We start from the raw sequence: 12,528 nt of genomic DNA, 5'->3' as shown, positions 1-12,528 counted from the left end.
TTCAACTAGTATTTAATATGCAACAGTGAGGATTTAACATATGTCCCGTCCTCTATTACACATTATCTCTAATATTGATAATTTCAGCCTGTTTGACTGCTTATCTGATTTTCCAGCCATCACCCCTCAGATACACAAACATGAACTCACACCTGTGGTTTCTACAATGTTTAAACGTGCGTCTGTTTCCTCTCCCACTCTTCATGATATTGTATGTTTTATCTTTCCTTTTATTCATGCCATGTGGAAGATGACATTGCACAGGTACACTTTAACCCCCCACAGGTTTTCCGTTCCGCTCCCATAACACTAAAACACAAACTGGGACACATCCGCCCGCCTGTCTTTTATGAAGGTGAAACTCACCGAGTTGCCCTGTTTCTGTGTCCACTCCCAAAACCATGCTTGTGCTCGGTCATCTGTTGAGTCTTTCCTTTGTGAGTGTGTCAAAAGGTGACGTGCAATATCGAGCATAAACTTCCTGAACTGTCTTTATGTGGTAGGGTTGAGGTGGTGAGGGGAATGTCTGCGGAGGGGGAGTGGAGGCCGTTACTGTGCTAAGAAGAATCAAGAGCCTTTGAACTGTCATTTTATAATATGAACAACTGACACTGTGAATGCCAAATGAGTTACATCATCGGAAGCATTTTATGAGTAATATTTACATAACGCAGACCCTTTGTCATTTCAGATGAATCCAGCTGATACAAACGTGGGTGAGGAGAATGTTATGGCTAGGAACAAGCAGACAGATAGCAGCGATAAACGTCATAAAAAAGGAATGAAGAGCAAGAGAAGCAGTGACAGAAGGTGTTTGGAGCCTGTGGGCACAGCACCTACCCTCCTGGCCTGGAGCATGTCTGGCTTTTTGTCTGGATTTTACAGGAGAGTAGACAGATTACTTGCAAGGGTTGAGATGGTTCAGTGAGCTGAAGGTACTAGGTGACATGGCAGCATGAAGGAGGGGGGGCTCACATATCCTTTTACAGTCTGGAAATAAAGCAGAGCAGCGGCAGTGGAACAGCCCCACGTCTATCATCTTATTGGGCATTTAGATGACGATGTCATAGCAGCACTGCTGGCTATGGAGGTCCTGCACCAGACTGTTGCAGGCAGGGAGGTAATTTAACATAGGAGGAGTATTTCATCCCAATATTTCATGTGTTACTGAACTAAGTCCTGCCTAACATTATTCATAACTGGATTTTTCTGCAGTATTCCCACATAGAAACATGAGATAGTGGCTGTTTAATCATAAAACTAGGGGTGATTTGGCTGCGTAGAATTAAAAAGGTGTAACAGAGAAAAAATAACAAACAACTGGAGATAAAGAGAGTAAAGGAATTTGTTTGTCACGTGCGCTGCTTTCATCCTGCCAGAGGAACACACCACAGACCAGATTAGATATCCTTCCTTTGCAGCAATTTTTCACAGTGACTCCTTGGATTTAAGATGGAACAAAAATTGCAAGTGATGTACAAAGAGAACAGCTCAAGGTGCATCAACCTTTGCCCTGGCGGATTAATCGTGAGACAACCGAAATAACCCGTGCAAATCTAAAAAAAAAACCCTGTCCCCTTTAAACAGAAGAAGAGGCCTGTCACTGTGACGGGAGAGTAGCAGTATTCAAGGAATGTCCTGATCTGGGATGCCTTAAGGGAAGAGACTGAGAACGCTCATGACCCCCATTATGCGCCTTTAACATATACACTCATATGAGAGGATGATTCATACGATACGGCCATATTAACAGTGAGAAAAGATGACTCCTGACCTCATGTATTCACAGGTATGATGCAGATTCTGAATGATACTGTTCCCTTTTCATCTTCATCAGCCTTTGGCTCTATGACGTTAGGTTTTTACATGGTATCAAAAGATCTACTCAGTTATCCGATGGCAAAGTTATGACTATTCTTTTTTTCTTGGAATGTGTCTTTCGACCCAATGAGGTGACATCACTTTTAAAAGTTTTTAACAATGGCACGCAACAGGATGATAATTGGGGTCAAGGGTCGTGTGACCCCTCAGGTCCAGGGCTGTTCTCTGTCTGCAGGGCAGGTGAAAAGTGTGGTTAGTGAGTGGCAGTTAGTAATAAGTGGCGATATGTGGCAGGAATGCAACACAATGACATGTTTGACGGTCAGCTCTGGAGTGCCTGGGTGGTTTGTGGAGGCAATCTAAAAGTCTAATTTATTGTTTTCTACCAGTGCTTTTGTTCTCTACATCTGATGACAGCCAACTGCTCTCATTGTGGGGGCTTTTTGAGGAATGCAAAGAAAAAAAAGTGAATGCTTCTCTTAAAAAAATAAATATGCAACTATTTGTTTGAGGCTGATAAAATGGTAAATTATTTCACAATCATTATCTTCATCATAATCTTCACATCCCCTTGCATTAAACAAGTCATCCAGGGATTTTGATATTGCTCCTTTTGAAAAGTCTGATTTTCGAAACCAGCGTGGGCGGGGACTGGGAGGAAGGGGGGCGGTGCTAACCTCTTCATATTCCCAAATGTCAATGAACTCACAGCAGATTGAACCCTGAAGTGCGTGGGCTGGAATAATTTAAGGATGATGAGCGCTCAGATAATACGACTTAAATCTATTTCTACACCGTGACAGACGGGATTAAGCTCACGTGCGAGTCTCTTGACTTTCTTTATAATAATAATATTATTTTCAAGTAATTATTTTGTATCGGAAAGAAACATGATGGATTATTAACGACTGGATATCCTTGGATCAAACTGTTGAGGTCGCGCCCAAACTTTATTATACAACAGGTGGCTTTATGCTGAAGATAACGACTCGTTCAGGATGAGACTGTGGACTTTACTTGTCATCATCCCGGTGTGCGCATCATCTCCTCTGCCAGCCGGTGAGTTTCAACTTGTGTGTCTGAGACTTTTACGCACGCACGCACTTCAAGAAGATCTGAATGAATGAAACAAGCATTGCGCGAGCGATTCTGGAAAAACATTGTATCCACGTGCCAAGTGCGCACATTGTAAGAAAGCAAGTTGAGGAAAGCGGGAACCGAACTCACCACCTTCTGTAGTAGCCTAATGATCTGCCTTTCCATCTTTTCTCGCCTTCACTCACTTTATACTTATATTAACGCACCTTATTTATTTTTTTCCCTCAACAGAAACGTCTAAATCCAAAGCTCCAGCTGTGGAGAGCCGCTGCTCCGGCCGAGCCTGCAACCCCCGCATGGGCAACCTGGCCCGGGGCAGAACGCTGAGCACCCACTCGGTCTGCGGCTCCAACTTCTCGGAGCCCTACTGCGTCTTCAGAGAGCCTGCTTCTCCCCGGAGCAGGGAGTCCTGCTCTGCGGCAAAATGCAGCAAGTGCAACTCTGCCAACCCCGTCCAGGCGCACCCTCCCTCGGCCATGAGCGACTCCTCTTTCCGCTACCCGAACACCTGGTGGCAGTCGGCCGAGGGGGTGAAGGAGGAAACGCTCCAGCTCGACCTGGAGACGGAGTTCCTCCTCACCCATCTCATCCTGGTGTTTCGCTCACCCCGCCCGGCTGCCATGGTGCTGGAGCGCTCCCAGGACCGGGGGCTCAGGTGGAAGGCCCTCAGGTATTTTGCCAGAGACTGTGAGGAGGCGTTCGGCCTGGCAGAGGGGTCGCCCGTCGGGGAGAGCGGAGCGACTTGCACCTCCAAGTATTCAGGAGCTTCCCCTTGTACCAGAGGAGAGGTGAGTCCAGTGGCTTGTGTTTGGGGGGGCCACATGCAAATACCAAGGGTACTATTTCTGCAGGTAAATAACAAACAGAAGAAAGCAATCAACTAAGCACATGTTTTTACTTTAAACAGCTTATACCCCCTGTAGACCCACCCTTAGTTTATCATTGTACAAATACACAGCAGGTGTTAATTCAACCCCCAAAATCATTATGATATAACACACTTTCAGATTAACATGACCCTGTCTTAAGAAACTCAAATGCAAAGTTGTATCACTGGCAAATCATTTTTTAGGTTGTGGAGTACACTTACACTGACAAGGGTTAAAGTGTCTTAACCTTGAATATCCGTTATACGACTCACATTCTAAGAAAAAAGAAATACATATATAATCATGTAAAAAAAAATCTAAATATATTGGTATGGAAAATGCAGACAATACAACCAATAAAATGATCAAAGTGACGTTCTTCTCAAGGAACCGTGTTCCACTGTTATGCAATACATCAGACAAAGCTCTTTGCAAATCTATAAAACAAGAACACTGACAGGACAGCTGGTATTCATATTGATTGGTTTCAATTGAAATTTGATAAGTCCTTAATTCAAACAACAACATTTTGGAAAACCAATAACACCTTATGATCATATTGTCATATTTTATTACATGCTATTGGTGCTCATAACTTTCACATGTATCATTTATGTCATATGGATTGGCTATGTTGTAATTATATTATGCTTTTATATTGCTATTATGTTGTTCATTCTATACACATGACATCTATTGCACTTCTGGCCATGCTGGGAGAGGGATCCCTCGTCTGTTGCTCTCCCTTAGGGTTCTTCATTTTTTTTTTTACCATTTAAGGTTTTTTTCGGGGGAGTTTTCCCTTTTCGGATGCAAAGTCCCTAGGACAGAGACTGTTTTATGCTGTACAGAATGTAAAGCATTTTTAGGCAAATTTTTAATTTGTGATATTGGACCATACAGATAAATTGAATTGAAATGAATATGATTCCACAGGAAGTTTGTGGACATTAATATATAATTACCCCCTTTTCACTTCATTTAAACTCTGTTATAAATACACTTGGGTCAAGAGCCAATGATCAGTTATCTTTGAGGTTGCTGTCGTTGATAAAAAAAGGCTTCAATACTGGATTGTGATTTCATTTCTCAGATCTGAGAGTGATGACTTCAAAACACACTGCCAGCACTTCACAGCAAAGTTTGTTTATTGGCACCGGGATGCACTATAAGCTGATATCACACAGCCTACTGAACAAACAGCTGCTTTGTAAACTGACCTCCTCTGATGGGCTGTGTGAGACCTTTTTTTTTGTTAGGCCAGCCTTCTAAACTGCAAACTGCTTTGACATGCACGGCTAGAATATCAATGTTCACTTTTACCTCTGATGTTCCCTCAAAGCAATTTTTTAGGGAACTGCTGCATCATGACAGGGAGGTCTTAGCCAGATAACCAGCTATGGTTAATTCATGAGCAGGCCGTCCGTTCACACAGATGGGTGAGAGAGAGAGACTCTCACTGGAGCCTCGGACCACATTGGGAGGTTCTGGTTGGGCGTCTAAATGAATATATGGCTTTGACTGATCTCATAATTGCAGTGTCTTTGGAACAAGTATGTGTCTTGCTACAGTGTGTCAGCTCTCTTGTATAAGCCTGTCACCCTTTATAATTAGTGTATCTGTTGCTCAACATGCAAAGACATTACAAAAATGTAGAGTTTCAGTGATAAAGTAACCCTACAGGCATCATGTACTTAGTTTAAATTGTCGGCTTGCTGTAATGAGATTGAAAATCAGAACTAGCTTGCGCTTTGTCAAGGATTATACAGTAAAACTTGTTGACATATCACACACCATATGATGTCATAATACAAAATACAGTATATTTATTTTTACAGCATTATGTCTTTCTTACATAACAAACGGACGATGCAAGATGTACTAAGTCTGGATTGTAATTAAAATAAATCACAGTTTGGCACTCTTTACTGACAGACAGACCTGCTATGAGACTTTGATGAAAATTAAAAAAGAATGTAATGATAGTTTTGCCAAATTGATATATTTTTGTCAACACAATTCTTATTTTGTTTTGTTGCTTTATTTTCTTTTTGTGACAGTTTTTATTCCTGATGTTTCCTGATGTTTCTCATATACACGCAGAGAGGATTTATCTGAAAGATTAACATTAAACTAAACTTAACGTCCATGTTAACATTGGAGCTAGTCTGACTTTCCTAGAACAGCAGCTATTTGAGGAGCATGAAAGGCGAACCAGATCACTGCCTGTTTTTCATTTGGCAAACCAAGAAAGAGAGAAACTGAAATAATTTATGTTTACGTCATGGTCTGGTCTGTCAGTGCCTCTAAGGTCAGTTTTCTTTCGCTTGTTATAGAGGCTTTTACAAGTGGAATAATACCGATTTTGAGACATTTTCTCTTCTACTTTAATTCTTCAGGTGATCTATCGAGCTCTGTCGCCATGGCACTCAGTGGATCCGTATGGACCAGCCGCCCAGGACCAGCTCATGATCACCAACCTCAGAGTCCGTCTGCTGCAGCGCCAGCAGTGTCCCTGCCAGGCCAAACATCCCGGTGCTGCTGACCTCCCCACAGACCACTATGCCATCTATGATTTTATTGTGAAAGGCAGCTGCCTTTGCAATGGACATGCTGATCACTGTGTACCAGCCGGGGGCTACAGACCCAACCAACAGAAGACCAACAACATGGTGAGCGATTTTTAGATACGATAATCCTTTATAAATCCCGCAGCCGGGAAATTTGCAGCTGGATTTTGGGATTTTACAGGTTCCAGGTGCTACAATACTCCACCAAGACAAAGCTTTTGTTCTTCTGTTGTGAAAACTTACTGAGATGCTGTGTCATGCTGAAGTTTGCCGATGGCTTCTCTCCATCTCTATTTGTTTATGTGGTGAGATTGGGAATGGAGGGTTCGTGGTTTTGTTCCCACCACTCCTTTGTTACTCAGGTCTAGGTGCCGGTGAAGCTGAAGGCTGCAGTGGAGAGTGGGTATTTGGCCACAGCTTTACCTACCATTTACAGGGATTTAAAGATGTGGAAACCTTAATTATTGTATTCAGCCTAATGCTTTAAGAATACATAGTCTCTGTCGTGTTATTTTCTTTACTGTAAATGGAGACTTGAAACTGTAGAAAGAGCTTGTTTGATTCCAACATCGTATAAAGAGGTGTAGACATGCTGGACTGGCAGTTATAAGCTGCACAGTGTGTAACTGCTGTGATTGTACATATAGATGTAGGTATGTTGCAATGCTTAAGATGTATTACTCACGTCACATGTAGGTGCAAGTCTGCTGGAAATCAGGCTCGATTTACTGTGACGCCTGCAGACTGACTACAGACCACATATTTATTTAAATGGGTAAAGTTTCGATCTCAGTCGGATCATCGTTTGGTTTCCAAAACCATATAACATCAACTGGCTGATGAACATTTCAAAAACAATTAACAGTTTAAGAAGAACACAATAAAAACTCCTCAAGCATACATTAATCTTAAAGAGTTGTAGCACACCACAGTGTGTGGCAGTACTACATGCTCACTTTTCTCCAAGCATTGTCCCTGAGGCACTTGAAGACACATACAGTCATTGAAAAGATGCATGCAGATACAATGAGTTAAATACGTTTCTTTGCCTGGCAGGTCCACGGCAATTGTGTTTGCAGACACAACACAGCCGGAGACCACTGCGAGCGCTGTGCCCCCCTCTACAATGACCAACCCTGGCAGGCTGCCAACGGCATCACAGGGACGCCACACGAGTGCCAGAGTGAGTGATGGGGCAAGAGAGTCAAATGCAGAGTAGGACACACAGCATGTAGAGGTTTCTTGAAAAATGAATTTAGTCTCATAAATCACATGTGACCTTTTAGATGCTCATGCAAGATGAATAGCAGAGCAGTTCCTCTTTTTTTATGTCAGCTATACTGTAAGAGTTATCACCGCTATCTCCAGAGCTTTTAGAGTTCATCCGAGCAAAGAACCAAATGTCTCAGTGTGTTTGATTGTGCGTGTCCATCTAAACCTAGAGTGCAAGTGTAATGGTCACGCCAAGAGCTGTCACTTCAGTCGTGGATTGTGGCTAGCGGCAGGACGGCGGAGTGGAGGCGTGTGTGACGACTGCGACCACAACACAGAGGGCCGTCACTGCCAGAACTGTAGGAGGGGCTTCTTCAGAGACCCCAGCCGACCAAAAACTGCCACCGACTCCTGCAAAGGTAAACCTGAGTGTTGCTCTTTTTTTTTTTTTTTTTTTTTTTTTTTTTTTTCTTAAACCATAACTCTGTATGGATGAATGCCAGCAGGGAATTCCAATTAAGAGTGGGAGTCTTTGATATTTTGAGGGCAGTAGTGGAGATTAGATTTTTCTCTTGACCCTCCAGACTAAAGCAGATTGATCTCTTAATTTTCCCTCAGCACCTTTCTGTGTCAGTGCCTCCCCAGTGATGAGATAGTAAGATGACTCTGGTCCGCTCCTTTAGCAGGAATGACGGCGACCGCACTGTTTTGGAATGTGACTGTAATTGCAAACAATGGAGGAATTTCCCATGGACCATGAGAGCACATTTTTCCCATTCTTGCCCTTTCGCCCCGCCAGGCATGCCGAAGCATTTTTTTAAGACCAAACATGCCGTTTTTGGAAACAGATGAAGCAAGCCCGTAACGAAAATCAATCTGTCATCACGGTGGGACCATCAGGCGGCAGGTCTGACAGCGTAGAGAGGGAGTGATTTACTGTTTGTTTTTGCTGCAGCTGCTTAGAGCATGTTGCGTTCATACTCCCAGCTTGTTTCTTGTTACAGGACGATGATAAAATACAATAAACTTTTCATATTGCCACGGGAGTTCTCTGTGTACACTCTAAATGAGCTTGTTTGTGCTTCTACAAGTGTGTTTGTCCTTCGCATACATGCGGGCTCGTAATGTATACTGAGTGCTTACAGCTCTGTGCCAGAAAAGCAGACATGTCTCTTGACCTACAAACAGAGATGTTAACATGCAGCCCTCTTGCTCTGTCCCCCTTTTCTCCCCTCTCAGCCTGTTCCTGCCACCCTGTGGGCTCTGTCCTCTCAGGAGGTAGCACTCTCTGTAACCCCAGCAGCGGGGAGTGCACTTGTAAGCCCGGTGTTGGAGGCCCCCGCTGTGACAGCTGCATGCTGGGATACTGGGGGCTTCACGAATACGGCTGCCGTCCGTGTGACTGCACAGGGGACTGTGACCCCTACACCGGTGACTGCATTTCTGGGTGAGAGCCAAGACTTACTAACATATCCATATGTATTTGTACCTGGATTAAGTGGTGTATGGCGTAGAGGTGGAGTGCATTCTGGATGATTAACGTTAAGTAGAGCCCTGCCTCTGACTGGTTTTACCTCTGCGGCACAGCTCAGATGTGGAGGTCTTCTATACAGCCACCGGCCACATGGGACACAGCAGCAATAATAGTGAGACGGCACTCTTTAGGCTAGAGGAGCTTTTCTCTGCACTGCACCACTCCGGTGAGTCACAGGTCATATCACACGAATTACACCGCACACTCATCACAAAGATGCACACAGATTAAATGCAGCTGTCTTGATGTTGAAATCTATACATCACAAAGAAGTGATGTATATGAATCTTATAAATCATGTTTAATTTTTTTTCCAGAGAAATGTGAGTGTGTAGAAGTTACACTTGGCAACACGAAACTCTTCTGTGCTGCGGAGTATGACTATGGTAAGTGCTATTAGACAGAATTAATTAATTCAGTATTGTGTGAGCCTGCCATGGCAATGTCTATTATAAAACTCCAAATGTTGGATAATACTTGATATCTTGTCAAGTTTTCTAATAACAAAACAAATCTCTTCCCTGCCTTTGCTGGTTCATTGATGTGGTTTTTGGCACATATTTTTGGAAAATCATTGAGAAACCTTTGGCAAATGCACCACAACAACATCACCAGGACCCAATCACAAAAACATTGCTCCATTGCGCTACCATGGCCAGAAACTCCCCAGGGCACCTTTAGAGAAATGTTGTATTGAGGTCAAAATGTATGCAGTAGAAGCCAAGATATCTGACTTTTATTCTGAGCCTGGATCTGTAAATGGAGGATCCTACAATTGCCATGTTGCAACTAAATAGTATCTTTTCATTAGACTTTCCCTGAACCCATGGGGCCACCTCTTTCAAATGCAATGCCCCCAGTATAAAATGCAGGTTGTCTTTTATAAAATGTGCACTCTCCTAAACCCAAGATGAGAAAAAATCCTGATGTCAAACTCTGGTTATTTTCCTAGACTTGAAAAGCTCCTCCAGGACCAAAGAAGACTTTACACAACTTTTTTTTACACAACTGTTTCGTAGTTTGCAAACTGCTAATTTGTTGAACAACCGTTTGTGTTGCCTTTGCAGTGCTGGTGGTGAAGGTAATGTCAGCTCACGATAAAGGCTCCCATGCAGAGGTGGAGGTCAAGGTCAAGAAAGTCTTGTACCAGAACCCCCGGATGAAGCTCCAGAGGGGAAGCGTCACCCTTTACCCAGAATCCTGGACCATCCAAGGCTGTACCTGTCCCATCCTCAACCCAGGTCAGCTACAGCCACTTCCAGGGGAAACTTTATGGCCATCAATGCAAAAGTTTACTAATGAGTCAACACTTGAGGGAACAATCGGCCATCTTTGTGCTAAATAGAGGATCTTTGTCGCTGCTCATGCAGGCTTAGAGAGGGTGCCAACGTCCTTGCATCACTCATATAGATTGGACATTTACAGCTTAAAGATTAGAGAAACCTCTGTTATGAGACTGAACAATTTTACAATAATCATTTCTAGCAACACTCTTCCAAGCCGGCCATAGCGCCACAGTATTTAACTGATTGATCATAGTTATATAATTATATGCAACTTTTTTATTTTACAAAAGGTCATTTTTAGTGGCATTCTCAGCAGACTTGAGATTCAGTTGGGTTTATACTCTGCTCTCTCTTCTCCAGGATCTGAATATGTCGTGGCTGGTCATGAAGACTGGCAGACTGGCCGACTGATGATCAACACCAAGAGCCTGATTAAAGCGTGGAGGTCAACCCTGGGAAGTAAAATTCTCCACATCCTCAGAACAGACTGTGGCCGCCGGTAGAGCATCGGCAAAAATCACAGAGGGAATGCAGAGGTGGAGGATGATCTGTGACATACCGGAGTGTGCAGAATGAACAGAGCATCTGTTTGAAATAGGCATTGCTTTGACACTAAAATGAAAGCAAAATCTAATGCCTACTACAGGGATTTGACTGATTGTTCTGTGCCTCAAGCGGAGTGCACATCCTCAGGAAACTGCTACAATGCCACAGTGCTGTGGTTGTTAGCCTGAGGTAGAAATAGGCACAAAACCTCACATGACTGCAGTCACTTAAGAGTCAAAACGGAACAAAGCAAGCCATAAAGACATTCATCTGAACAAAGACAAAGCTGATGGTGGAATTTCATTCCTGTGTTACTGTATATTTTCCTGGTTATTTATAAACAATAAGCAAAGCATGTATCACACTTTATTTCCTGGCCAAACTTCCTGTCCGAGTTTATGAGCCAGTCACGTCCTAATGCATCAATTTCATTGAGAGCTGTTTACTTTGATATCTTGCAAAGGCGCGGAGTGAATTATCCTTAGTCGTCTCACAGATATTGCCGATAAATCATGAATGAAGTCAACAGCTGAATGTGTGTGAGTGTGGATGTGTGTGTTTGCCTGATGTCCTTGGCAGAGAGTCGGGGACTGTGCAGGTCAGAACAAGCAACTCCTGGATGAGAGGAAAGGATGGAAAAAATACATTAAAGGAATCAGAAGGCTTAATCTGAACAGCTCTGCTCAGCGCCGGAAAAACTCGCCAGCCTGCTGTCTGACGAGAGCAAAACACACTCTACTCCCACCATCTCAGGCACTGGTGTACATACAACCGGGTAAAACACTTTTTTTTGCTCTCACAGCTGTTTCAGCTACAAGAGTGTGTCATTGTCGGGTTGCTCCTCAGATTCTGTGAGGATTTTTTTGCTGTCCTCGATCGACCTGCTTCCTTGTGAGGAGGTTTCACTTAAGAAGGCATCTCCAAACGCGACCCTGTGGGAGCCAGTGTGTTTGTTTGTTTGTTTGTGTGTGTGAGAAAGAGCACACACTCTTAACATATGCTCCCCTTTTTGCCCTGTGACTCCGGCCGCCCCAAAATAAACATGTATTAAAAGCCCATTGACATCACAGTGTATCAGATCCAGAGTCCACAGGCACATTTTTGAGCCGGGCCCAGTTAAGAATAGGTCTGATCCGCTGTCTCCAAGGAGAAGGACAAACTCTGTGAGGAGACATGGTGCATTCCTCAAACGTGACATCAACGCTCATGTCCTTGTCCCAAAGACTTTAACAAAATAAGAGAAATGGGCTGAATTTTTTTGTAAAGGACAAAGTGGTGATTTAAGGGGCTTGAATGTACTCTGCCATCAATGTGATATTTCTATTGCTATTTCTGTGTGTCCTATATTGTTTTCTTTCCATCTAGACTGCATAAACGACCAGTCGGTGTGCTCATTCTTAACGCTTCAGGGAAAAGTGTGTTTGTTTCCATGGTGGCATTATGTTAGAGCACAAGACTATGAATAGCCTGATGTGTCTTACTGTCATATCCTCACTAGTGCAGGTGGCTGACTGATGTTTGACCCATGTTTTAGTACCGCCCTCCTTTGGTTAAGGAGAGAAATACACCTTTATATCATCATATATTTGTAA

The 12,528-nt window shown here is 43.3% G+C and overlaps 1 protein-coding gene across 1 annotated transcript; it reads left to right on the top strand.

The window, feature by feature from the left end:
• Nucleotides 1–2,563: 2,563 nt before the first annotated feature.
• On the top strand, nt 2,564–12,472 carry LOC129108303 (netrin-4-like). Its single transcript, XM_054620054.1, has 10 exons — nt 2,564–2,880; nt 3,151–3,707; nt 6,188–6,460; nt 7,415–7,541; nt 7,801–7,989; nt 8,810–9,017; nt 9,158–9,270; nt 9,422–9,490; nt 10,172–10,345; nt 10,751–12,472. The coding sequence occupies exons 1-10, from the start codon at nt 2,820–2,822 to the stop codon at nt 10,891–10,893; spliced, it is 1,914 nt and encodes a 637-aa protein (XP_054476029.1). The 5' UTR covers nt 2,564–2,819; the 3' UTR covers nt 10,894–12,472.
• The last annotated feature ends 56 nt before the right edge of the window (nt 12,473–12,528 follow it).

The sequence above is a fragment of the Anoplopoma fimbria genome, chromosome 19, assembly GCF_027596085.1.
Source record: "Anoplopoma fimbria isolate UVic2021 breed Golden Eagle Sablefish chromosome 19, Afim_UVic_2022, whole genome shotgun sequence".
In the NCBI taxonomy this organism is placed as follows: domain Eukaryota; kingdom Metazoa; phylum Chordata; class Actinopteri; order Perciformes; family Anoplopomatidae; genus Anoplopoma; species Anoplopoma fimbria.
This window is presented reverse-complemented; position numbering and strand designations above follow the sequence as displayed.